Raw genomic sequence first — 27663 nt, 5'->3', positions numbered from 1 at the left:
TAGAACATTGCATAGGAATCTAAATGATCTTTTGTAGCCTCAAACTCTGGTACACAACCAACGGTTTCTATTTGCATAGTACATTTGATCAATTCCAGCATTTTCATACATTTCTTATTTTCTTGCACTAATTTGTTTTCATTTACACACCGTCACACATTTACTTTGTCTTAGCATGCCTATATAATTTTTTTTTTTTAAATGCTCCTTTAATTATTGTCACTCTTATACCCTGACTACATCGCTCGCGTGCGTTGCAAAATATATTTTGAAATCTATGTTATTCTATTATTGCGCGCGTCAACGAGCATCTGCGTTGCCAAGGGCTAAAATAGAAGTCCTTTCCATTTCTGACACAGATCGCGCTGCAAGTCCTGCCTCTCCCATCTCATTGGTTTATAGAAGCAGGTACCCACAAGCCATCTCCTCATTGGTTATACCCACGTGGGTGATTGAAAGACGAACTGTGTTGCTGGTCGTCGTGGTAATACTATGAAAGTTTAGATGCCAATCACCATATAAGTTCAAAGATGAAAAAGCCTGGAAGGAGAGATGACTAGAAACAATTCGGTTGACCGTTTTATGTCTGGATTAATTGGCGGAGTAGAGGACCTTGTGCATTTCAGGTAAAATGACAACTCAATGTTTATATCCCAGGACAAATTAGCTAGCAACAGCAAGCTAGCTAAATAGGACAAATTAGCTAGCAAGTGCAAGCTAACCAGCTAAATTTCCATAAATGTTTAATGCTTTTCGACCTGTCCCCAAATTAATGTAATTGGTTCAGATTTTGTTTGATATTTTAACCTGCGTGTGTCGTGATCGCATTTGGTGTAGGGGGAAAAAAGAAATTTATGCACGATGGCGCACGGGCGCAGCCGGTTTGGGTTCCGTGTTAGACTATTATCAGCTTCAACTGCAGTTGTTACTTTCACCACTAGGGGTAGCCGGACAATTTCTGAGGGTATATTTGGCACGGCTGCCCTCCCGAAGTTGTTGACTTGTTACGCTAGAAAGTTAGACAGCAGTTCTCAGCTGTCAGAAGTTTCTTACTGGTGCTTAAAACAGATTGAGCAAAAAAAATGTGTGATTATGTAAAGTAAAAAAAACAAAAAGGTCCGTGAATAAAGTGGCGCAGCAGTCAAAGGCATCTCAGTATAGTCCTTGGTTCAAATCAGGGCTGTATCACATCTGGCCGTGATTGGGAGTCCCATAGGGCTGCGCACAATTGGCCCAACGTCGTCCAGGTTTGGCCGGGGTAGGTCGTCATTGTACATAATAATTTGTTCTTAACTGACTTACCCAGTTAAAGATTACACACACATATATATATATATAAATAAAAATAATACCAGTATATCTTTTTTTACGGTTTGTAGACCAGCCCTACATGAGTATGACCGTTCTTAAATCAATGCGATTCAGAGCTGCACATCAATAATTGACCACGTATAAGTCTGTATGTTGTTGCTGAAGAGATGGGGTACACACACACACACACACACACACACACACACACACACACACACACACACAGAGAGAGAAATTGCAATAAGTACACTATATATATAAAAGTATGTGGACACCCCTTCAAATTGGTGGATTTGGCTATTTCAGCCACACCCGTAGCTGACAGGCTGATAAAATTGACCACACAGCCATGCAATCTCCATAGACAAACAGTGGCAGTAGAATGGCCTTACTGAAGAGCTCAGTGACTTTAACCTCTCTTGGATAGGGGGCAGTACTTTGAATTTTGGATGAATGAGGTTCCCAATGTGAACTGCCTGTTACTCAGGATATGCATATGCATGGTAGTATTGGATAGAAAACACTAAAGTTTCCAAAACTGTTAAAATAATGTATAACAGAACTGATATGGCAGGCAAAAAACCTGAGGAAAATCCATCCAGGAAGTGGGATATTTTTTATGTGGGTACTTTTCTATTGAATGCCTACACAGTATCTAAATGGTTAGGGCCTATGGCTTCCACTAGATGTCAACAGTCTTTAGACATTGTTTCAGGCTTGTATTCTGAAAAACAAGGAAGAATGAGACCATTTTGTAAGTGGCATGCGGAATGAACCAGAGCTGTTTTGCGCGGGTGACCGATTGCTCGGCGTTCGTTGTTTTTCCTTTCTATTGAAGACGCTATTGTCCAGTTGAAATATTAGCGATTATTTAGACAATAGACAACCTGAGGATTAATTATAAACATCGTTTGACATGTTTCGACGAACTTTACTGGTACTATTAGGATGTATTCGTCTGCATGTCGTGACCGCCTTTGAGCCAGTGGATAACTGAACAAAACGCGGCAACAAAACAGAGTTTTTGGGACATAAAGAGGGACTTCATCGAACAAAAACATTTGTGTAACAGGGACTCTTGTGACAGTAACCATATGAAGATCAAAGGTAAGTGATTAATTTTATCGCTATTTCTGACTTTTGTAATTCCTTTACTTGTGGTTGTAAAATGTTTGTATGCTTTTGTAAGCGGGGCGCTGTCCTCAGATAATCGCATGGTATGCTTTCGCCGTAAAGCCTTTTTGAAATCTGACACAGCGGCTGGATTAACAAGAAGTTAATCTTTAAGCCGATGTATAACACTTCTATTTTAATGAATGTTTAATTTGACTATTTCTGTATTTTGAATTTGGCGCTCTGCAATTTCACCGGATGTTGGTCAGGTGGGACACTATCTGCCCATAAGAAGTTAAAACGTGGCATCGTCATAAGATGCCACCTTTCCAAAAAGTCAGTTCATCAAATATCTGCCCTGCTAGAGCTGCCCCGGTTAACTGTAAGTGCTGTTATTGCGAAGTGGAAACGTCTAGGAGCAACAACAGCTGAGCTGCGAAGTGGTAGGCCACACAAGCTAACGGGACGGCCAGTTAAAAAGGGTCTGTCCTCGGTTGCAACACTCACTACTGAGCTCCAAACTGCCTTTGGAAACAACGTTCGCACAATAACAGTTTGTCGGGAGCATCATTAAATGGGTTTCCATGGCCGAGCAGCCGCACAGAAGCCTAAGATCACCAAGCGCAATGCCAAGCGTCGGCTGGAGTGGTGTAAAGCTAGCCACCATTGGACTCTGGAGCAATGGAAACACGTTCTCTGGAGTGATGAATCACGCTTCACCAGATGCCAGGAGAACGCTACCTGCCCCAATGCATAGAGCCAACTGTAAAGTTTGGTGGAGGAGGAATAATGGTCTGGGGCTGTTTTTCATGGTTCGGACTAGGCCCCTTAGTTCCAGTGAAGGGAAATCTTAACGCTACAGCATACATTGATATTCTAGACAATTCTGGGCTTCCAACTTTGTGGCTGGCCCTTTCCTGTATCAGCATGACAATGCCCCCGTGCACAAAGCGAGGTCCATACAGAAATGGTTTGTCAATTGGTGTGGAAGAACTTTACTGGCCTGCACAGAGCTCTGACCTCCACCCCATCGAACACCTTCGGGATGAATTGGAACGCTGACTGCAAGCCTGGCCTAATCGCCCATCAGTGCCTGACCTCAATAATGCTCGTGGCTGTATGGAAGCAAGGCCCGGCAGCAATGTTCCAAACCCTAGTGGAAAGCCTTCCCAGAAGAGTGGAGGCTGTTATAGCAGCAACGGGGGAGCAACTCCATATTATTGCCCATGATTTTGGAATGAGATGTTTGACGAGCAGGTGTCCACATACTTTTGGTCACGTAGTGTATTTCATTGAGTAAACAATACATTTTTTGATTGATACATATCAAGCAACCAGCATTAGCAAGGTCTTTTTCAAGATAAGTTGGTGATTCAGAGTTGTACATCAATAATTTGCACCTACAAAAATATATAAAACAAATACTACATTGGACGAGGTCAAAGAGAATAAGAGAGAAAACTGTGCTCCAGCGTCTAGCATATAACAAATCTGATTTAACAAAAACTGAGGCAAATTTATTTTACTTAAGTGAAACCCATTGAGTGAGTGAGTGGTCTACCTGACGTGATATCTACTGGCTGCTCTGGGTTAGAACATTCAGTGTTCTTAAAGTTCTGACACTCTAATTCATTTACAATCCAAGCAACAGTATTTCACTTGGGGTATTGGCCATGTCTCACCTGATGGGGTACATTATAGAGCTGTTGAGGAGGAGGCTGCTGTGGAGGAGGTTGTTGTTGCTGCTGCTGCTGCTGCTGCTGCTGTTGTTGTTGTTGCTGCTGCTGCTGATACTGCTGCAGGGCAGAGTTCATTTGAGACTGAAACAATAGGAGAGACAGAGAAAAAGTTAAATACAGAGGCGGCAGGCAGCCTAGCGGTTAAGAGCGTTGGGCCAGCAACCGAAAACTCGCTGGTTTGAATTTCAGTGTCGACTAGGTGAAAAATCTGTGCCCTTGAGCAAAGCACTTAACCCGAATTGCTCCTGTAAGTCGCTATGGATAAGAGCATCTGCTAAATGACTAAAATGTACATGTAAAATGTTGATGCTCTGTCTGGATAGACAGACTCAAGAGCTTAAGGTACGACTCAGATGTGACAGGTGATACATCGACAAAGACACTAGCTAGTCTAAATGTGTCAGCTTTTTCTTTTGAATTAAATTTCAGGAAATGGCCCTGGAGTTATGTTGCGGTTAATGAGTGATGTCAATTTAAAGGGAAGACTATTTACTGAACAGTTAAGTGACTCCATGCTCAACTATATGTGATTCCAAGACGGCGTAGCAGTCAGGCGTCTTTGTCTTGTCCCGTGTATACATCTTTTCATATATTTTTTCTTCGCAAATATTTTGTATATTTTTCTTAACATCAACTTCCAACATACTCTCCTGCAACCCGCCTCACCCAATGTGCTATGGATCTGCTATTTTCTTTACTTTAGAACCGGAACCCCCAACAGAAGCTAGCCAGCAAACTAGCTAGTAGTCAGCTAGCGGTCATCAGATAACCACACGAGGGGCTACAACAGACTTCTTCCGTCACAACGTCCCTCTAAGGCCCTTCTGCTAGCCCCGGCTCACTAGCTGTCTGAATCGCCGTGTCTCCAGCCCGCCTAGTTACTCACTGGACCTTATGATCACTTCGCTATGAATGCTTCTCCGTAATGTCAATATGCCTTGTCCACTGCTGTTTTGGTTAGTGATTATTGTCTTATTTCACTCTAGAGCCTCCAGCCCTGCTCAGTATGCCTTAGCTACAATGGGGGGGAAAAGTATTTGATCCCCTGCTGATTTTGTACGTTTGCCCACATAAAGAAATGATCAGTCTATCATTTTAATGGTAGGTTTATTTGAACAGTGAAAGACAGAATAACAACAAAAAAATCCAGAAAAACACATGTCAAAAATGTTATGAAATGATTTGCATTTTAATGAGGGAAATAAGTATTTGACCCCTCTGCAAAACATGACTTAGTACTTGGTGGCAAAACAGTTGTTGGCAATCCCAGAGGTCAGACGTTTCTTGTAGTTGGCCACCAGGTTTGCACACATCTCAGGAGGGATATTGTCCCACTCCTTTTGCAGATCTTCTCCAAGTCATTAAGGTTTCGAGGCTGACGTTTGGCAGCATGCAAATCCACAGAAATTCTATGGGATTAAGGTCTGGAGACTGGCTAGGCCACTCCAGGACCTTAATGTGCTTCTTCTTGAGCCACTCCTTTGTGGCCTTGGCCGTGTGTTTTGGGTCATTGTCATGCTGGAATACCCATCCACGACCCATTTTCAATGCCCTGGCTGAGGGAAGGAGGTTCTCACCCAAGATTTGACAGTACATGGCCCCGTCAAATGATGCGGTGAAGTTGTCCTGTCCCCTTAGCAGAAAAACACCCCCAAAGCATAATGTTTCCACCTCCGTGTTTGACGGTGGAGATGGTGTTGTTGGTGTCATAGGCAGCATTCCTCCTCCTCCAAACACGGCGAGTTGAGTTGATGCCAAAGAGCTCCATTTTGGTCTCATCTGACCACAACACTTTCACCCAGTTGTCATCTGAATCATTCAGATGTTCATTGGCAAACTTCAGACGGGCATGTATATGTATTCTTGAGCAGGGGGACCTTGCGGGCGCTGCAGGATTTCAGTCCTTCACGGCATAGTGTGTTACCAATTGTTTTCTTGGTGACTATGGTCCCAGCTGCCTTGAGATCATTGACAAGATCCTCCCGTGTAGTTCTGGGCTGATTCCTCACCGTTCTCATGATTATTGCAACTCCACGAGGTGAGATCTTGCATGGAGCCCCAGGCTGAGGGATATTGACAGTTCTTTTGTGTTTCTTCCATTTGCGAATAATCGCACCAACTGTTGTCACCTTCTCACCAAGCTGCTTGGCGATGGTCTTGTAGCCCATTCCAGCCTTGTGTAGGTCTACAATCTGATATAACCTGATATCCTTGGAGAGCTCTTTGGTCTTGGCCATGGTGGAGAGTTTGGAATCTGATTGATTGATTGCTTCTGTGGACCGGTGTCTTTTATACAGGTAACAAGCTGCGGTTAGGAGCACTCCCTTTAAGAGTGTGCTCCTAATCTCAGCTCGTTACCTGTATAAAAGACACCTGGGAGCCAGAAATCTTTCTGATTGAGGGGGTCAAATACTTATTTCCCTCATTAAAATGCAAATCAATTTATAACATTTTTGACATGCGTTTTTCTGGATATTTTTGTTGTTATTCTGTCTCTCACTGTTCAAATAAGCCTACCATTAAAATTATAGACGGGTCCTTTATCAGTGGGCAAACGTACAAAATCAGCAGGGGATCAAATACTTTTTCCCCCCACTGTAACCCTTATGTTCCACCTCCCACACATGCGGTGATCTCAGCTGGTTTAAATGAGGTCTCTAGAGACAATACCTCTCTCATCATCACTCAATGCCTAGGTTCACTGCCACTGTATTCACATCCTACCATACTTTGTCTGTACATTATGCCTTGAATCTAGTCTACCGCACCCAGAAACCTGCTCCTTTTACTCTCTGTCCCGAAAGTACTAGACGACCAGTTCTTATAGCCTTTAGCCAAACCCTCATCCTACTCCTCCTCTGTTCCTCTGGTGATGGAGAGGTTAATCCAGGCCCTGCAGTGCCTAGCTCCACTCCCATTCCCCAGGCGCTCTCATTTGTTAACTTCTGTAACCGTAAAAGCCTTGGTTTCATGCATGTTAACATTAGAAGCCTACTCCCTAAATCTGTTTTATTCACTGCTTTAGTACACTCTGTCAACCCAGACGTCCTAGCCGTGTCTGAATCCTGGTTTAGGAAGACCACCAAAAACCCTGAAATTTCCATCCTTAACTATAACATTTTCCGACAAGATAGAACTACCAAAGGGGGCGGAGTTGCAATCTACTGCAGAGATCGCCTGCAGAGTTCTGGCTTACTATCCAGGTCTGTGCCCAAACAATTTGAGCTTCTACTTTTAAAAATCCACCTTTCCAGAAATAAGTCTCTCACCGTTGCCGCTTGCTATAGACCACCTTCTGCCCCCAGCTGTGCCCTGGACACCATATGTGAATTGATTGCCCCCCATCTATCTTCAGAGCTCGTGCTGTTAGGTGACCTAAACTGGGACATGCTTAACACCACGGCCGTCCTACAATCTAAGCTAGATGCCCTTAATATCACACTACTTATCAATGAGCCTACCAGGTACAACCCCAAATCCGTAAACACGGGCACCCTCATAGATATCATCCTAACCAACCTGCCCTCCAAATACACCTCTGCTGTCTTCAACCAGGATCTCAGCGATCACTGCCTCATTGCCTGCGTCCGTAATGGGTCTGCGGTCAAACGACCACCCAACATCACTGTCAAACGCTCCCTAAAACACTTCAGCGAGCAGGCCTTTCTAATTGACCTGGCCCGAGTATCCTAGAAGGATATTGACCTCATTCCGTCAGTAGAGGATGCCTAGTTATTCTTTAAAAGTGCTTTCCTCACCATCTTAAATAAGCATGCCCCATTCATTTTTTTTTTTTACCAGAACAGATACAGCCCTTGGTTCACTCCAGACCTGACTGCCCTTGACCAGCACAAAAACATCCCGTGGCATACTGCATTAGCGTCAAATAGTCCTCGCGATATGCAACTTTTCAGGGAAGTTAGGAACCAATATACACAGGCAGTTAGGAAAGCAAAGGCTAGCTTATTCAAACAGAAATTTGCATCCTGTAGCACAAACTCCAAAAAGTTCTGGGACACTGTGAAGTCCATAGAGAATAAGAGCACCTCCTCCCAGCTCCCCACTGCACTGAGGATAGGAAACAATGTCATCACCGATAAATCCATGATAATTGCGAATTTCAATAAGCGTTTTTCTACGGCTGGCCATGCTTTCCACCTGGCTACCCCTACCCTGGTCAACAGCCCTGCACCCCCCATAGAAACTTGCCCAAGCCTCCCTCGTTTCTCCTTCACCCAAATCCAGATAGCCGATGTTCTGAAAGAGCTGCAAAATCTGGACCACTACAAATCAGCCGGGCTAGACAATCTGGACCCTCTCTAAAATTATCCGCCGAAATTGTTGCAACCCCTAATACTAGCCTGTTCAACATCTATTTCGTATCGTCTGAGATCCCCAAAGATTGGAAAGCTGCCGCGGTCATCCCCCTCTTCAAAGGGGGAGGCACTCTAGACCCAAACTGCTACAGACCTATATCCATCCTACCCTGCCTTTCTAAGAGCTTCGAAAGCCAAGTTAAACAGATCACTGACCATTTCGAATCCCACCGTACCTTCTCCGCTATACAATCTGGTTTCCGAGCTGGTCATGGGTGCACCTCAACCACGCTCAAGGTCCTAAACGATATCATAACCGCCATCGATAAGAGACAATGCTGTGCAACTGTATTCATCAACCTGGCCAAGGCTTTCGACTCTGTCAATCACCACATTCTTATTGGCAGACTCAACACCCTTGGTTTCTCAAATGACTGCCTCGCCTGGTTCACCAACAACTTCTCAGACAGAGTTCAGTGTGTCAAATTGGAGGACCTGTTGTCTGGACCTCTGGCAGTCTATGGGGGTGCCACATGGTTCAATTATCTGGCCGACTCTCTTCTCTGTATACATCAATGATAACGCTCTTGCTGCTGGTGATTCTCTGATTAACCTCTACGCAGACGACACCATTCTGTATTCATCTGGCCCTTCTCAGGACACTGTGTTAACTTTTTAAGGTATAGGGGCAGTATTTTCATTTTCAGATGAAAAGCGTGCCCAGAGTAAACTGCCTAATACTCGGGCCCAGAGTCAAATATTTGCATATTATTAGTAGATTTGGATAGAAAACACTCTGAAGTTTCTAAAACTGTTTGAATGATGTCTGTGAGTATAACAGAACTCATATGGCAGGGAAAAGCCTGAGAAAAATCCAACCAGGAAGTGGGAAATCTGAGAATTGTAGTTCTTCTTTTGAATCCCTATCGAAACTAGTGTCTGTGGGGTCACGTTGCACTTCCTAAGGCTTCCATTGGCTGTCAACAGCCTTTAGAAACGTGTTTCATCCTTCTGTTACTGGGCAGAAAATAGGAGTTCAGTCAATGAGTTGACTGCCTGGGACCAGAGAGTTGTTTACTGCGCGGGCACTTTTTGTGTCTGGATTTACGCTCGCGCGTTATGCCTTTGGATAGTGATCTGAACGCACGAACAAAACGGAGGTATTTGGACATAAATATGGAGTATTTCGAACAAAAATAACATTTGTTGTGGAAGTAGGAGTCCTGGGAGTGCATTCTGACGAAGATCAGCAAAGGTAAGAATATTTATAATACTAATTCTGAGTTTAGTTGACCCCAGAATTTGGCAAGTATCTGTATAGCTTGCTTTGATGGCTGAGCTATGTACTCAGAATATTGAAAAATGTGCTTTCTCCGTAAAGTTATTTTAAAATCTGACACAGCGGTTGCATTAAGGAGAAGTATATCTATAATTCTTTCAATAACTGTTGTACATTTTATGAGTATTTTTGTACATTTATGTGCTCATTCACCGGAAGTTTTGGTGGGAATACATTTTCTGAACATCACGCGCCAATGTAAAATGGGGTTTTGGGATATAAATATGAACTTTATCGAGCAAAACATACATGTATTGTGTAACATGAAGTCCTATGAGTGCCATCTGATAAAGATCATCAAAGGTTAGTGAATATTTTAGCTGTATTTTTGGTTTTTGTGATGCATGTCCTTGCTTGGAAAATGGCTGTGTGGTTTTTCTTGTGAAGTTTATGTTCTAACATAATCTAATTTTATGCTTTCGCCGTAAAGCCTTTTTGAAATTGGACAATGTGGTTAGATTAACGAGAAGTTTATCTTTAAAATGGTGTAAAATAGTTGATTGTTTGAGAAAATGAAATTGAGATTTTTGCTGTTTTGTATTTCGCGCCATGCTATTTCACTGGCTGTTGAATTGTGTGTCCCACGTAGCGTCCCACGTAGCCCATAGAAGTTAACGAACCTCCAGACGAGCTTCCATGCCATACAACTCTCCTTCCGTGGCCTCCAACTGCTCTTAAACGCTAGTAAAACTAAATGCATGCTCTTCAACCAATCGCTGCCCGCACGTCCAGCATCACTACTCTGGACAGTTCTGACTTAGAATGTGGACAACTACAAATACCTATGTGTCTGGCTAGATTGTAAACTCTCCTTCCAGACTCATATTAAGCAACTCCAATCCAAAATTAAATCTAGAATCGGCGTCCTATTTCGCAACAAAGCATCCTTCACTCATGCTGCCAAACATACCCTTGTAAAACTGACTATCCCACCGATCCTTGACTTCGGCAATGTCATTTACAAAATAGCCTCCAACACTCTACTCAGCAAATTGGATGCAGTCTATCGCAGTGCCATCCGTTTTGTCACCAAAGCCCCATATACTACCCACCACTGCGACCTGTATGCTCTCGTTGGCTGGCCCTCGCTTCATATTCGTCGCCAAACCCACTGGCTCCAGGTCATCTACAAGTCTTTGCTAGGTAAAGCCCCGCCTTATCTCAGCTCACTGTTCACCATAGCAGCACCCACCCGTAGCACGCGCTCCAGCAGGTATATTTCACTGGTCACCCCCAAAGCCAATTCCTCCTTTGGCCGCCTTTCCATCCAGTTCTCTGCTGCAAATGACTGGAACGAACTGCAAAAATCACTGAAGCTGGAGACTCGTATCTCCCTCACTAACTTTAAGCACCAGCTGTCAGAGCAGCTCACAGATCACTGCACCTGTACATAGCCCATCTGTAAATAGCCCATCCAACTACCTCATCCCCATACTGTTATTTTCGTTGTTGCTCCTTTGCACCCCAGTATCTCTACTTGCACGTTCATCTTCTGCACATCTATCACTCCAGTGCTTAATTGCTAAATTCGAATTATTTCGCCACAATGGCCTATTTATTGCCTTTACCTTCCTTATTTTACCTCATTGACACACACTGTATAGACTTTTTCTATTGTGTTATTGACTATACGTTTGTTTATTCCTTGTGTAACTCTGTTGTTGTTTGTGTCACACCGCTTTGCTTTATCTTGACCAGGTCACAGTTGTAAATGAGAACTTGTTCTCAGCTTGCCTACCTGGTTAAATAAAGGTGGAGGGGAAAAAATAATAAAAACAAGAGACAAGTGAAGAAAAAGATTTGGTATTTTGGTCAGACTTTCACTCAACATCTAAAGTGTTCACACAGGTCTGTATGATGGTGGGGGATTTTATAAGTTGAATCAGTTCATCACTTCACTCACAAATCAGAACAGGCTTTCCAACAACACATCATCTTCAAGTCTAGAGAGGTATGGCCTCTCACCAAGCTCTGTAACTCTGTGTCCCAAACCCGTTTGTCTGACCCAAGTTATGTTAATCATTGAGAATGTTTCTTCAGTAAACAAAATCAAAAAAGTTTAAGTGAAATTAGCTGTGACCAACCAATGGGGTATCTCTTGGGTTGTGTTTACTTGGCACTAAACCAGAGTTACTACCTGAGCTTATTCAATAACAACAAATGTTATCATATTCTGTTTGAGAATGTTTAGCTACGTTGTGCCTAACTGAACACTGCCCTGCTGATCCTAGTGTAGTTCACCTGTTGCAGTGCTGCAGCGGCGGCAGCTGCGGCTTGCTGCTGCAGGGCTGAAGTCTGCTGGGACAACTGGTAGTTAGCGGCAGCCGACTGGGAGTTGAGGGAGGCTGCAGCCAGGGCTGACTGCTGGGAGTACATAGAGGGAGACGCACCCAAGAGAGATGGCTGCTGCACACCTAGAGCTGCAGGAGAGAGTGGGGTGCGGAATAGAATAATTCAGAAAGAGGATGGAGTGAGAAGGTAGGGCAAGCGAAAGGAATGGAGTGATAGAAAGACGGGTTGAACGAGAAACAAGAGAGTACTTTTAACATCGTTGAATGTCCAGTTGACTACTGAATCTCCTCCACCACAAACTTTGCCAAACAGATCCTAGTCTGAGATGCAGTTTCCATCAAGCGCTGTACCCTCAACCCCACTTTAATTTTATCCCACCAATGAGCACTGAGTATAGTATTCAGCAAGGTGTCAAACTCACAGTGTAGGCTATTGAGGTCCAGGGACTGTCCTGAGTGGCCGGGCTGGGACACCACTGTGGCAGCAAACTGGGCCGCCCACGGAGGGTTCTTCTGTCCCCCAAACTGTGCCATGAGTCAAGGCTCGAGCTTAGGTGTATTGACCGAACCAATTGAAGTTAATATCCTGTCAATACAACAGAAAATGGGCCTGTTTAGATAAGGATTCTCCATTTGACATGTACCTTTGCTTTGAACACAAACATTGACAGCTAGCAACAAAAACAAACTATACCAGGAGAAGATTGTTACAGATTTACTTGCAGCTAATAAAATACTCAACTAGCAACACAACCACGTAGCCAACGACAACAACGTCAGGCCTCTTGACAGCTGCCTCTACTCAGCGGGATAGTAGTGGGACAAGCAACAACGGAATGGGCAAACAAGCAATTCGTTGCAAGCAAAACGTTATAGTAGCCGTTGGCTACTGTAGCTAGCTACTGTTAGTTGGTTAACTAACCGTAACTAACTTAACCCTATAAATAGTACGCCAAATTCATGATATTAATTTTAAAACAATTACTAGAAGTATTATAATTAGAATTCACATTCATGAATTTTGCGTACTATTTATTGGGTTACTAGCGAGTTTAGATCGCTGTAGAGTTGAGTAAACGTACTTGTTGCTAAGCTAGCTATGTTAATGCATTTGCTAGACACTTGCCGATATTAGCTAACGTTAGCTACCTGGTTAGCCTTTAGCTATAAATAGCCACAGGCTAGCTAACAACATGTTGTTGGCTTGTTAACGGAGATAAATAGCTAACTTAGCTAGCTATAATGATGACTCGTGCGTTGTTTTCAAAGCAACGTTGACCAACGTCGCTAGCTTGAGGCCTAAGCAAGGCAAAAAACACATAATGCTGTCTGAATGGTAGCAAACAGCAAGGCTGATGGAAATTCAATTTTTTTCGCCAATAATTGCATTCTGCAGTATCAAAACCATCAGAACTGTACCTGTAAAGTTTTAATTACATTAACGTTACAGAAAGAAATTGTCCTCACTGCTTTACCTCTGTCCTGCTCTGTTCATGCACCGGCGGAGATAGATCCAAAACTGTCAACGCGCATGCGTATTACATACGGGTACTTTTTCTTTTTAAATATCAAAGAAACTGTATATAATGATGATATGTTCTTGTCTCCCCCCTAAAAATGTGAGTCGTTGTCCCAAAGGCGGGAAGCCATGCAGTCTGCTTATCACTATTCCCGCGTGGACCGACTTTGACGGGAGTGGACTGTCTCGCTTCGCTTCTTCCTCTCTGGTCATATGTGCTGGTGTAGGGGTCATTTGATGTCACGGTAACAAGGTTCATCATAGACCTGTGGCTAAACATGAAACCATGAAAAGCTTGAAATATCACTGCTGTAACTTTGAGAAAATATTAAAGATAGTGTGTGGTAATATACCATGTGAGAAATAATATATGGAAAATATAGCATAACATACACTGCCTGTGTCCATCCCTAGCCCGCTACCACCCGGTTACTCAAACCTGCAAGAGGCTGCTGCCCTATATACATAGAATCACTGGTCACTTTAATGATGGAACACTAGTCACTTTAATGATGTTTACATACTGCTTTACTCATTTCATATGTATATACTTTATTTTAGTCAATGCCACTCTGACATTGCTCGTCCTAATATTGATATATTTCTTAACTCCATTGTTTTACTTTTGGATTCGTGTGTACTGTGGTGAATTGTTAGATACTACTGCACTGTTAGATCTAGGAACGCAAGCATTTTGCTACACCCGCAATAACATCTGCTAAATATGTGTATGTGATCAATCAAATTTTATTTGATAAATCTGATTGTTTCCAACATCAACTCAATAAAGACAGCAAAGTAATATCAATAGGGTATTCCCACAAGTGTTGGTTTCTGAAAACAAGAGCAATACAATAATACAACAAGATGATTCCACGAATGGGACAAAATAACCATTACATTTTCCTTTGTGATACTAGTATGATTCGGACTTCTGTATTGGCAATATGAGATTGCAGCTGTAACTGTAACAATTGCAATGCATATACAAGTGAATGGGTGATAGTATCCATTCAAAGAACTTCAATCATTGCACAACATTTATCACAGTATTTCACATAAAGCTTTCTTTACGAGTAGATGTACTGCAATCTATATGATGAATATAAATTAATCTTGGTTAACCCAGAACTAAAATATTGTGGAATTGGTCAGATGCTCGATTAAGTTCTGGGTCCATACGTATTAGGAGAAGATACAGAACGAGAATCGGAACGAAGAGCTCCACTCTCTCTCTCTTTGTAATTTACGGGCAAGTCAAAATGGGCCGAATGTCCCCTCTCCTTCCGAAATTCGAAAGATGCCAACACCTGCGAAATCGTGATGTGTCTAAATAGCCAGTGAAGAAAAACCCAAGCAACGGAACTAATGCTGCTCGTTATGTCTCGCATCCCATTGACATATCTACGATACCATTTGTTTATGTAGTCTCTCCACGAGAGATTAAATATAAATGAGCATGTGCCCATGCCATAAATGTAAATGTGTTAATGTGATTGCTATGTGTAGACTCCTAGACAATGCATTCACAAAGAAACATATACAGCTAAATCATTTAGTCGTTTTAACTGTGCAATATCTTGTGATCATTTCATACAAACAATTGGTCATGTTTGGCCTAGGGATAGATAAAAACCATATCCCTTAACTCAAACCATCACAGAATGTCCTTTCATCAGAAAATACTATTTTTTTTGGAAAACATATGAAGTAAATCAATTAGTAAATAAACCTGCAGAGAAATAAATATCAAATATATAACATACTGCCGTCTTCAGAGTTTTAGGCCTTTCCAATGGAAAAGACAAACAGTATAAATGTGTCAGTGTGTGGCCTTGCTTCATTGTAACAGTAATATACAGTATTTGAGTAAATGAAAGACAAAAACAGCCTACAGCACAGTTGGTATTTTGAAAGGGCAATGCTGAATATTATTTTAAAACATGAACATTGCACTAAGGTAGTGGAAGCAGTATCTACCTGGTTTGCAAGGCATCTATACAACAGGCTGTTTTTCTATAGGCATGGGGGCTGACAGAAGTTTTATATGTCTCCTAACTTGCGTTCCAACTCGGTGAAAACCTTTGCATTCACATGATCCACTTCATCTTCCACCTACAGAAACCAAACAAAAAGAACAGCTATAACTGACACTCTTTATACACACTGCATATTTATTTACAGAGTCTTGACATAGCTCACTCTACTGCTGTACATATTTGTAGTATATATTGTATAAATGAATCCGGTGTATATACGTATAGATTGCATTTGGATTACTGTTAGTGTTATTTGGGTTGTTCATTGGATTCTTCTGACATTACTTGATTTCTTTTTATATTTATTGTAATTTTTGTACTGTTTGACATTTTACTGCATTGTTAGGAGTTAGTAACATAAGCATTTCGCTGCACCCGATATAACATCTGCTAATCTGTGTACGTGACCAATACACTTTGATTTGACATCAAAGCAGATGCTGTTCCAACTTCATGATTTAGTTCTCTCTCCATTCCACTCTAACTCCTACTCCTCTAAGTCCTACTCCTCTCTAACTCCTACTCCTCTCTAACTCCTACTCCTCTCTAACTCCTACTCCTCTCTCTCCATTCCCCTCTAACTCCTACTCCCTACTCCTCTCTCTCCATTCCCCTCTAACTCCTACTCCCTACTCCTCTCTCTCCATTCCCCTCTAACTCCTACTCCTCTCTCTCCATTCCCCACTAACTCCTACTCCCTACTCCTCTCTCTCCATTCCCCTCTAACTCCTACTCCTCTCTCTCCATTCCCCTCTAACTCCTACTCCCTACTCCTCTCTCTCCATTCCCCTCTAACTCCTACTCCTCTCTCTCCATTCCCCTCTAACTCCTACTCCCTACTCCTCTCTCTCCATTCCCCTCTAACTCCTACTCCTCTCTCTCCATTCCCCTCTAACCCCTCCTACTCCTCTCTCTCCATTCCCCTCTAACTCCTACTCCTCTCTCTCCATTCCCCTCTAACTCCTACTCCTCTCTCTCCATTCCCCTCTAACTCCTACTCCTCTCTCTCCATTCCCCTCTAACTCCTACTCCTCTCTCTCCATTCCCCTCTAACTCCTACTCCTCTCTCTCCATTCCCCTCTAACTCCTACTCCTCTCTCTCCATTCCCCTCTAACTCCTACTCCCTCTCCTCTCCCATTCCCCTCTAACTCCTACTCCTCTCTCTCCATTCCCCTCTAACTCCTACTCCTCTCTCTCCATTCCCCTCTAACTCCTACTCCCTACCCTCTCTCTCCATTCCCCTCTAACTCCTACTCCTCTCTCTCCATTCCCCTCTAACTCCTACTCCCTACTCCTCTCTCTCCATTCCCCTCTAACTCCTACTCCTCTCTCTCCATTCCCCTCTAACTCCTACTCCCTACTCCTCTCTCTCCATTCCCCTCTAACTCCTACTCCTCTCTCTCCATTCCCCTCTAACTCCTACTCCTCTCTCTCCATTCCCCTCTAACTCCTACTCCTCTCTCTCCATTCCCCTCTAACTCCTACTCCTCTCTCTCCATTCCCCTCTAACTCCTACTCCTCTCTCTCCATTCCCCTCTAACTCCTACTCCTCTCTCTCCATTCCCCTCTAACTCCTACTCCTCTCTCTCCATTCCCCTCTAACTCCTACTCCTCTCTCTCCATTCCCCTCTAACCCCTACTCCTCTCTCTCCATTCCCCTCTAACTCCTACTCCTCTCTCTCCATTCCCCTCTAACTCCTACTCCTCTCTCTCCATTCCCCTCTAACTCCTACTCCTCTCTCTCCATTCCCCTCTAACTCCTACTCCTCTCTCTCCATTCCCCTCTAACTCCTACTCCTCTCTCTCCATTCCCCTCTAACTCCTACTCCTCTCTCTCCATTCCCCTCTAACTCCTACTCCTCTCTCTCCATTCCCCTCTAACTCCTACTCCTCTCTCTCCATTCCCCTCTAACTCATACTCCCTACTCCTCTCTCTCCATTCCCCTCTAACTCCTACTCCTCTCTCTCCATTCCCCTCTAACTCATACTCCCTACTCCTCTCTCTCCATTCCCCTCTAACTCATACTCCCTACTCCTCTCTCTCCCCGTTCCCCTAACTCCTCCTCCCTACTCCTCTCTCTCTCCATTACCCCCTAACTCCTACTCCCTACTCCTCTCATTACCCTCCAACTCCTTCTCCCTACTCCCTCCATCCTATTTCTGCCTCTGTGCGTTTCTCTCCTCCTCCTCCTCCTCCTCCTCCTCTCCTACTCCCTGTCCCTCCCTCTTTCTATTCACCCTCTCACCTGTTCCACATCATCCACCTCAGGGATGTAGAACTGCAGCATGTTCTGGATGCCATTCTTCAGGGTGACAGTAGAGCTGGGGCAGCCGGTGCATGAGCCAACCAGCTTCAGCTTCACAGTGCCGTTCTCAAAGCCCTTAAAGATGACATCACCGCCATCCTCCATCACCGTGGGCCTGTGTGTGACGGGAGGGCTTATCAGGTTAGTTTATCATTCAACAACATAACCGGTATTATTACAATTGTAATTAAAAACTAGGAGGGACAGAAGAATGGAGAGGAAGATGAGGAGTTTAAGAGAGGGGAGGGGATAGGAGAAATCCTTGACAATAATATCATTATAGTCTATATTTCATATCAACATCACTTCTATCATTTGTTTGTGGAACAACTTCAGTGCCCAAACAATCTGCCAGATTGCATTTTGCTTGAAGAGCTTATGAGCCAAAACATCTTTATCAAGACTGTGAACGAAACATTCCTAGGATGCCTCTAGGGCTCAGATTCCACAAATGGGTCATAATGTACTAGATCAGCGTTTTCCAACTCCAGTCCTTCAGTACACATTTTTGTTGTAGCCCTGGACAAGCACACTGGATTCTACTTGTCAACTAATCATCAGGCCCTGAACTGGCGGGTTTGATTATACTGAGCTGCGGGGCACCGGTCTATGGCCCATGATGTGAGGAAAAGAGGTGAGGGAGGGGCGCCCTGCTCAAATGGAACAGTAATCTGCACCGCTCGGTCATGTTGTCAACAAGGCAGCATGGTGCATCATCCAGAAACATACATCTCTTTAATATGTACAGTGGGGGGGAAAAGTATTTGATCCCCTGCTGATTTTGTACGTTTGCCCACTTACAAAGAAATGATCAGTCCATCATTTTAATAGTAGGTTTATTTGAACAGTGAGAGACAGAATAACAACAAAAAATACAGAAAAACACATGTCAAAAATGTTATAAAATGATTTGCATTTTAATGAGGGAAATAAGTATTTGACCCCTCTACAAAACATGACTTAGTACTTGGTGGCAAAACCCTTGTTGGCAATCACAGAGGTCAGACGTTTCTTGTAGTTGGCCACCAGGTTTGCACACATCTCAGGAGGGATTTTGTCCTAGTCCTCTTTGCAGATCTTCTCCAAGTCATTAAGGTTTCGAGGCTGACATTTGGCAACTCAAACCTTCAGCTCCCTCCACAGATTTTCTATGGGATTAAGGTCTGGAGACTGGCTAGGCCACTCCAGGACCTTAATGTGCTTCTTCTTGAGCCACTCCTTTGTTGCCTTGGCCGTGTGTTTTGGGTCATTGGCATGCTGGAATACCCATCCACGACCCATTTTCAATGCCCTGGCTGAGGGAAGGAGGTTCTCACCCAAGATTTGACGGTACATGGCCCCGTCCATCGTCCCTTTGATGCGGTGAAGTTGTCCTGTCCCCTTAGCAGAAAAACACCCGCAAAGCATAATGTTTCCACCTCCATGTTTGACGGTGGAGATGGTGTTCTTGGGGTCATAGGCAGCATTCCTCGTCCTCCAAACACGGCGAGTTGAGTTGATGTCAAATAGCTCTATTTTGGTCTCATCTGACCACAACACTTTCACCAGTTGTCCTCTGAGTCATTCAGATGTTCATTGGCAAACTTCAGACGGGCATGTATATGTATTCTTGAGCAGGGGGACCTTACGGGCGCTGCAGGATTTCAGTCTTTCACGGCGTAGTGTGTTACTAATTGTTTTCTTGGTGACTATGGTCCCAGCTTCCTTGAGATCATTGACAAGATCCTCCCGTGTAGTTCTGGGCTGATTCCTCACCGTTCTCATGATCATTGCAACTCCACGAGGTGAGATCTTGCATGGAGCTCCAGGCCGAGGGATATTGACAGTTCTTTTGTGTTTCTTCCATTTGCGAATAATCGCACCAAATGTTGTCACCTTCTCACCAAGCTGCTTGGCGATGGTCTTGTAGCCCATTCCAGCCTTGTGTAGGTCTACAATCTAGTCCCTGACATCCTTGGAGAGCTATTTGGTCTTGGCCATGGTGGAGAGTTTGGAATCTGATTGATTGATTGCTTCTGTGGACAGGTGTCTTTTTTACAGGTAACAAGCTGCGGTTAGGAGCACTCCCTTTAAGAGTGTGCTCCTAATCTCAGCTCGTTACCTGTATAAAAGACACCTGGGAGCCAGAAATCTTTCTGATTGAGAGGGGGGTCAAATACTTATTTCCCTCATTAAAATGCAAATCAATTTATAACATTTCTGACATGCGTTTTTCTGGATATTTTTGTTGTTATTCTGTCTCTCACTGTTCAAATAAACCTACCATTAAAATTATAGACTGATCCTTTCTTTGTCAGTGGGCAAACGTACAAAATCAGCAGGGGATCAAATACTTTTTTCCCCCACTGTATATATGTTTGAATTTTCTAGTTTTCATTGGGAAGACAGATAGTGTTTTTATCAAAAGCAATCACTTTTTCATTACTCAACATGCTTAATTACTCTCAGTGCATTCGGAAAGTATTCAGACCCCTTGGCTTTTCCACATTTTGTTATGTTACAGCCTTATTCTAAAATGAATTAAATACATTTTTAAGACTAACGTAACAAAATGTGGAAAAAGTCAAGGGGTCTGAATAATTTCCACATTTTGTTACGTTAGCCTTATTCTTAAATGAATTTGTAAGACTAACGTAACAACATGTTGAAAACGTCAAGGGGTCTGAATACCTTCCGAATGCACTGTAACTTTTGTTTTGAGCCGACTTCGCCAAGGGCTTTGAACGCTGCACCTGGCTCACGCTGGGAGGCAGCCCGGTTCCAAAATAAATGCAATCAACTTTCACCCAGGCCAAAACACGCCTACCCGGTCGCCCGGTGCAAAACACGCCTACCCGGTCGCCCGGTGCAAAACACGCCTACCCGGTCGCCCGGTGCAAAACACGCCTACCCGGTCGCCCGGTGCAAAACACACCTAACCGGTCACCCGGTGCAAAACACGCCTACCCGGTCGCCCGGGCCAGATTAATAGAATCCCCTCAGTGAGTTGAATCAACTGAGTGTCAGGGGCTACAACAAAAATGTCTGCTGTTGGAGGTACTGGAGGACCGGAGTTTGAAAACACTGTACTAGATTAACAAAATATTGTCAGTAAAACACATTCATCACACTGAGAGAATGTGTGGATTTTACCTGATCCGTGTATCTACAGAAAAACATCATGAGAGTGACAGACTGATCATACTAATAGTATGTGGGGATTTTACCTGATCCGTGTATCTACAGAAAAACATCATGAGAGTGACAGACTGATCATACTAATAGTATGTGGGGATTTTACCTGATCCGTGTATCTACAGAAAAACATCATGAGAGTGACAGACTGATCATACTAATAGTATGTGGGGATTTTACCTGATCCGTGCATCTACAGAAAAACATCATGAGAGTGACAGACTGATCATACTAATAGTATGTGGGGATTTTACCTGATCCATGTATCTACAGCGAAACATCATGAGAGTGACAGACTGATCATACTAATAGTATGTGGGGATTTTACCTGATCCATGTATCTACAGCGAAACATCATGAGAGTGACAGACTGATCATACTAATAGTATGTGGGGATTTTACCTGATCCGTGTATCTACAGCAAAACATCATGAGAGTGACAGACTGATCATACTAATAGTATGTGGGGATTTTACCTGATCCGTGCATCTACAGAAAAACATCATGAGTGACAGACTGATCATACTAATAGTATGTGGGGATTTTACCTGATCCGTGTATCTACAGCAAAACATCATGAGAGTGACAGACTGATCATACTAATAGTATGTGGGGATTTTACCTGATCCGTGTATCTAGAAGCTCCTTTATCATTGAAACAATTTCATCATCATCTTCAGAGTGACCTAAGACAGGAACAGCATGTTGAAAAGTTCATAATTCTAAAAAACAAACATGTAAAAAAATCAGTTGGCGGGTGGAATGAAAACATTCTATCAACCCATGGGTCAGCTGAGCACAATTATATTGTGGTCGGAAACATTTTAAATCAAGATACTATCTTTTTTTTACCAATCCATGAGCTTGTTGTGTTGAATTGTGAATTTCATTAGGCTATGTGCACAGTGAGGCAGACATAGCGAAGGCTACCAGCCACGCAGCGAGACATTGGAGCAGGGAACTCTCCCCATTAGTAGCCTATTTGTGTGGTGTTAAAACATAATTTGTCCACGTGCAGAGTTTATATTCCCTTCTGCCACACAACAATACGTTGTCAAGTTTATTTTCCCTGACTCCTAGCTCACGTGAAAATGGCAAACCTAACAGTAGAAATAATAAGAACGTTTATGATGAAATACACCATCGTGGAAACAGGTGCTGCACAAGTGAAATCCAGTTTGGAAGGATTTTGTAGTCATTGTGGACAAGTAGGACAACACGGTAGATGGACACAGTCTACAAAAGTGCAAGCAGGCATTTGTTTACAATAATTCTGTTAATCATTACATTCATTCAGGCATCCGTTTAGACCAAACGCAGGCCATATAAAGTTTAATCCAGTGCGGCTTTTAAAAGTTTGAGTAGCCAATAGCCTACCTAATAATATACGTAGGCTATTTTTGCAGCCTATAGCCTATTCAATTCTGGGAATTGTTTAAGTTTCAATTAAACTATTGGATTATTTAAACAATCTACACACAATACCCCATATGACAAAGCAAAAACAAGTTTTTAGGAATACCTTATTTACATAAGTATTCAGACCCTTTGCTATGAGACTCGAAATGGAGCTCAGGTGCATCTTGTTTCCATTGATCATCCTTGAGATGTTTCTACAACTTGATTGGAGGAGTCCACCTGTGGTAAAGGTAATTGATTGGACATGATTTGGAAAGGCACACCTGTCTATATAAGGTCCCAGGTGACAGTGCATGTCAGAGCAAAAACCAAGCAATGAGGTCGAAGGAATTGTGCGTAGAGCTACAAGACAGCATTATGTCGAGGAACAGATCTGGGGAAGGGTACCAAAAAATGTCTGCAGCATTGAGGGTCCCCAAGAACACAGTGGCCTCCATCATTCTTAAATGGAAGAAGTTTGGAACCACCAAGACTCTTCCTAGAGCTGACCGCCCAGCCAAATTGAGCAATCAGGGAAGAAGGGCCTTGGTCAGGTAGGTGACCAAGAACCCGATGTTCATTCTGACAGAGCTCCAGAGTTCCTCTGTGGAGATGGGAGAACCTCCCAGAAAGACAACCATCTCTGCAGCACTCCAACAATCAGGTCTTTATGGTAGAGTGGCCAGACAGAAGCCACTCCTCAGTAAAAGGCACATGACAGCCCACTTGGAGTTTGCCAAAAGGAACCTAAAGACTCTCAAACCACGAGAAACAAGATTCTCTGGCCTGATGAAACCAAGACTGAACTCTTTGGCCAGAATGCAAAGTGTCACGTCTGGAGGAAACCTGGAACCATCCCTACGGTGAAGCATGGTGGTGGCAGCATCATGCTGTGGGGATGTTTTTCAGCGGAAGAGACTGGGAGACTAGTCAGGATTGAGGCAAAGTACAGAGAAATCCTTGATGAAAACCAGCTCAAGAGCATTCAGGACCTCAGACTGGGGCAAAGGTTCACCTTCCAACAGGACAACGACCCTAAGCACACAGGCAAGACAACGCAGGAGTGGCTTCAGGACAAGTCTCTGAATGTCCTTGAGTGGCCAAGCCAGAGCCCGGACTTGAACCCGATCGAACATATCTGGAGAGACCTGGAAATTGCTGTGCAGCAACGCTCCCCATCCAACCTGACAGATTGAGCGGATCTGCAGAGAAGAATGGGAGAAACTCCCAAAATACAGGTATGCCAAGCTTGTATCGTCATACCCAAGAAGACCCAATTCTGTAATCGCTGACAAAGGTGCTTCACCAAAGTACAGAGTAAAGGGTCTGAATACGTATGTAAATGTGATATTTCCTTTTTATTTTATAAATTTACAAACATTTCTAAAAACCTGTTTTTGCTTTGTCATTATTGGGTATTGTGTGTAGACTGATGAGGGAAAAAAACAATGTAATACATTTTAGAATAAGTCTAACGTAACAAAATGTGGAAAAAGTCAACGGGTCTGAATACTTCCCGAAGGCAGTTATTGTTTTTTGGCGGGTCACGGATCGGCTCTTGGAACAATTCTATGCTGGTGGCGGAGAAAAAAATCTGTCCTGATGTCAGATATTGGGTGGGACTTGGAATTGATGTGGCTGGAGCGGGTGCGACTCTAAAAAGCTGACCAGTGTAACACTCCACACTCATATGAAGAAGAGTTTTGTTCCTGTCATACTCACTGCTCTCATGGTGGGTCACCCCAGTGGTTATGGGGTCTCCACTGTCAAAGAACTTAGTGATAGCATCCATGGCATGGTGCTTGATGTCCGTCCACTCCACATCATCATCTGCCTGGCAAGGGCAACACAAAACATGCCAAGGCCTGGTAAATTAACATGGCTGGGCCCCGATTCACCACCCCTCTCTCAAAATGTGCCCTTGCACACTTTCTTGCATGGATTTAGCAATAGTGAAAACTCCCTCCTGCCAATGCTTATACTAATCTTCTGCTTTTAAATCCACAACAAGGAGTGTGCAAGTGCAGACTTCGGGAGAAGGGTGGAGAAGTGGGACATAGCACATGTATTGAATCATAAAGTTAAACTTTTATTTGTGACATGATACATTGAGTTATTATGGTCTTATAATGGCACACCATATCCCAGAGTAAATGAATAGGGTTGGTAAAAAGGAAAGGTAGATGAGGTTTATTTATTCTCTACCTTGGTCACTGTGATGAAGTCAGGACCATAGAACACACTTTTCACTCCTTCGATTCCAAACAGGTCCCTGTGCGACCAAGGAGCGGCAACCAAGAGTGGTCCATGTCAAAAACATTTCATGATGTTAGTATGTACAGTAATATCTATGATCTATAATCCACATGGTGTGCTCAGAACAAAGTGGAGACGCTCATTGCACCTTCATTTATTTTGACTTGAGGCATGCAAAGAACTAACTTAGGCTAATCAGTACAGTAAACCAATACAACTAAGAAATACATACAGAAATGGGGTTAACTTCTCAAATTTCCTTTTATTCCCTCTCCCTTCTAAATTAAATTTATTTCCATTCAAATTCCCGGTCAGTCTTTGAATTCAGAGATAATTCAATTCCAATGTTAGGTAAATTTGATTTATTTTTTAAATTCACAATTCAATACGCAACAATTCCCCAAATTCCTATTCAAATGAAATTCCTTTGGGCTTTCAGGCTGACCATGTCACTGTTCAGACAGCCTAGTTATACTGGAAATGTAGAAATACAAGTTGAAATGATTTAAAACAAATCCTGGAGAATTTAGATTTTTTTATATGAAGTACATTAATTACATTAACTGGGAAATGTACAATTGAATTTCAATTCCACACACACACTACCATTCAAAAGTTAGAAATGTCTTTGTTTTTGAAAGAAAAGCAAACTTTTTGTCCATTAAAATAACATCAAATTGATCAGGAATACGCAGTGTAAACATTGTTAATGTTGTAAATGACTATTGTAGCTGGAAATGGCAGATTTTTAACATAGGCGTACAAAGGCTCATTATCAGCAACCATCACTCCTCTGTTCCAATGGAACATTGTGTTAGCTAATCCAAGTTTATAATTTTAAAAGGATAATTGATCATTAGAAAACCCTTTTACAATTATGTTAGCACAGCTGAAAACTGTTCTGCTGATTTAAAGATGCAATAAAACTGGGCTTCTTTAGACTAGTTGAGTATCTGGAACATCAGCATTTGTGAGTTCGATTACAGGCCCAAAATGGCCAGAAACAAATAACTTTCTTCTGAAACTTGTCAGTCTATTCTTGTTCTGAGGAATGAAGGCTATTCCATGGGAGAAATTGCCATGAAATCGAATATCTCGTACAACGCTGTGTACTACTCCCTTCACTGAACAGCGCAAACTGGCTCTAACCAGAATAGAAAGAGAAGTGGGAGGCCCCGGTGCACAACTGAGCAAGAGGACAAGTACATTGGAGTGTCTAGTTTGAACATCCCGGAGTCGCCTCTTCACTGTTGACGTTGAGACGGGTGTTTTGCTGGTACTATTTAATGAAGCTGCCAGTTGAGGACTTGTGAGGCGTCTGTTTCTCAAACTAGACACTAATGTACTTGTCCTCTTGCTCAGTGTACAAGCGTCACTGGTTCTCACGCTCTGAAAAGTTTCACACTGTCTGAAAAGTTTCACACTGTCTGATTTCGTCATGTTTACAGCTCATTGTTTAGATACTTGCTACTATCATATTTCAATAACTCATAAAAAATACAATTCCCGTTATCCAACAGTACTAACCTGGCTAAGGAGGAGCACTCTGCAGAGCTTGGAGAGGGGAAATCCAGGGTCCCCACCCCCAACACAGGCTTACCAGGGATGAACTTCAAGCTCCGTGGGTTTGGCGTGTCCTGTGTCTGAATGGACAAGTGTCGCACTGAAACATAATGGTATGGTCATCCTTTGAGCGTATTGTTTCACTAGTAAGCTTATAGGCCTACTCTGAATATACTACATGACAATTGTATTCTTTGAATGTGGTTGTTAAATGGTTATGTAAATATATACATTTTTTTTTAAATGTAAAGGCCAGTTTCTCACCTACGAACTGTATGGATCCAGTCAGAGGCAGAAGTTGAACTTTTCTGTAGTTCAGGCCAATGCATTGCGTGTGGAACTGGTTTCTCGTCTTGATTGGAAACCTATAACAGACAGTACATGTCAGGTCATGTAGTTAGATGGTCGGAGATAAACCCACTCAGTTGAATTAATCCCACTTCGGGATGGCCTTGAAGCGGACATGAATTTGCGACCTTGTCAACAAGCAAAGAAAAAACGATAAAGCATCTAACGTTAGCTAGCTACCTATGGTTTTCTAATGTCACTGATTAGGCTTGGCTATGCCGCAATGACCAGACTGGTAACTGAGAAAGGTTTCAGCTAGGTTCTCAGAAAGTTAGCTAGCTACTTTAAGCAATCGAGTTGATAACAGGTTTAGCAAGCTAACGGAACAATACCCAGGCAAACAGTTGTTAAATGCGTTACTTCATGGCCCACCGTGATTGTAGACTATACTTTAATATGTATACAATTTGGGAAATATCGTCTGCGCAACATGATGGCGATTAGGTTTGACAACGATGTCGCAGTTAGCTTGGCTAACTAGCTAGGTCAAGCATAGATTCCTAACGGAAATTGGCAGCCACTCGTGCTGAATTCACAGCAATACCTTCATTACGTTTATATACACAAGTAGGAATGTTATATTAGTAGAAGCTCAAACCTAAAATGTGATGTATTTCGTGACTGAATCAACCGTTGAAGACTCCATCTTATGCGGGCAGCCATTTCATTTGTTTTGAAAGTGAGGACCCAAGACACAGCTGGCTTCACATATCCTGTTTGAAATAGATTCCAATTGCGCCACAATTTGCTTATTAATCGTTAGTTTGATAAGTAAATGTTCTTATTCATCACAATAAACAAACATCAATTCAAACTATATAGCTTATAGATACTCTCGAAGTACAAATATTGGCTCCCGAGTGGCGCAGCGGTCTAAGGCACTGCCTCTCAGTGCTAGAGGTGTCACTACAGACCCTGGTTTGATTCCAGGCTGTATCACGACAGCCATG

At 42.9% G+C, this 27663-nt stretch overlaps 2 protein-coding genes across 7 annotated transcripts in view; both read right to left on the bottom strand.

Annotated features, from left to right (window-relative positions):
* Window positions 1–13753, bottom strand: part of LOC106577249 (cell division cycle and apoptosis regulator protein 1) — a 41847-nt gene extending 28094 nt beyond the window's left edge. For 4 of the 6 annotated variants that reach the window (XM_082964892.1, XM_082964894.1, XM_082964895.1 and 1 more), the window contains exons 1-4: window positions 13585–13753; window positions 12532–12695; window positions 12060–12238; window positions 4107–4244 (exon numbers count right to left, since the gene is read on the bottom strand). In XM_082964892.1, the coding sequence (XP_082821018.1) occupies window positions 4107–4244; window positions 12060–12238; window positions 12532–12643 (429 nt within the window). In that variant the 5' untranslated portion in view covers window positions 12644–12695; window positions 13585–13753. The remainder of the gene's footprint in view (window positions 1–4106; window positions 4245–12059; window positions 12239–12531; window positions 12696–13584) is intronic. The other 2 variants (XM_082964897.1, XM_082964893.1) reach the window with 2 other exon arrangements.
* Window positions 13754–15176: 1423 nt separating this feature from the next.
* On the bottom strand, window positions 15177–27383 carry zgc:110319 (NFU1 iron-sulfur cluster scaffold homolog (S. cerevisiae)). The gene is made up of 8 exons (NM_001140794.1): window positions 27312–27383; window positions 26630–26730; window positions 26330–26465; window positions 24752–24818; window positions 24269–24380; window positions 21771–21834; window positions 17915–18089; window positions 15177–15743 (listed from the first exon to the last, which is right to left on the bottom strand). The coding sequence occupies exons 1-8, from the start codon at window positions 27374–27376 to the stop codon at window positions 15672–15674; spliced, it is 792 nt and encodes a 263-aa protein (NP_001134266.1). The 5' UTR covers window positions 27377–27383; the 3' UTR covers window positions 15177–15671.
* Window positions 27384–27663: the final 280 nt, after the last annotated feature.

This window comes from Salmo salar, chromosome 18 (genome assembly GCF_965601325.2).
Source record: "Salmo salar chromosome 18, fSalSal1, whole genome shotgun sequence".
Taxonomy (NCBI): domain Eukaryota; kingdom Metazoa; phylum Chordata; class Actinopteri; order Salmoniformes; family Salmonidae; genus Salmo; species Salmo salar.
The sequence above is the reverse complement of the archived record's forward strand: the minus strand, read 5'-3'. Positions and strand labels throughout refer to the sequence as shown.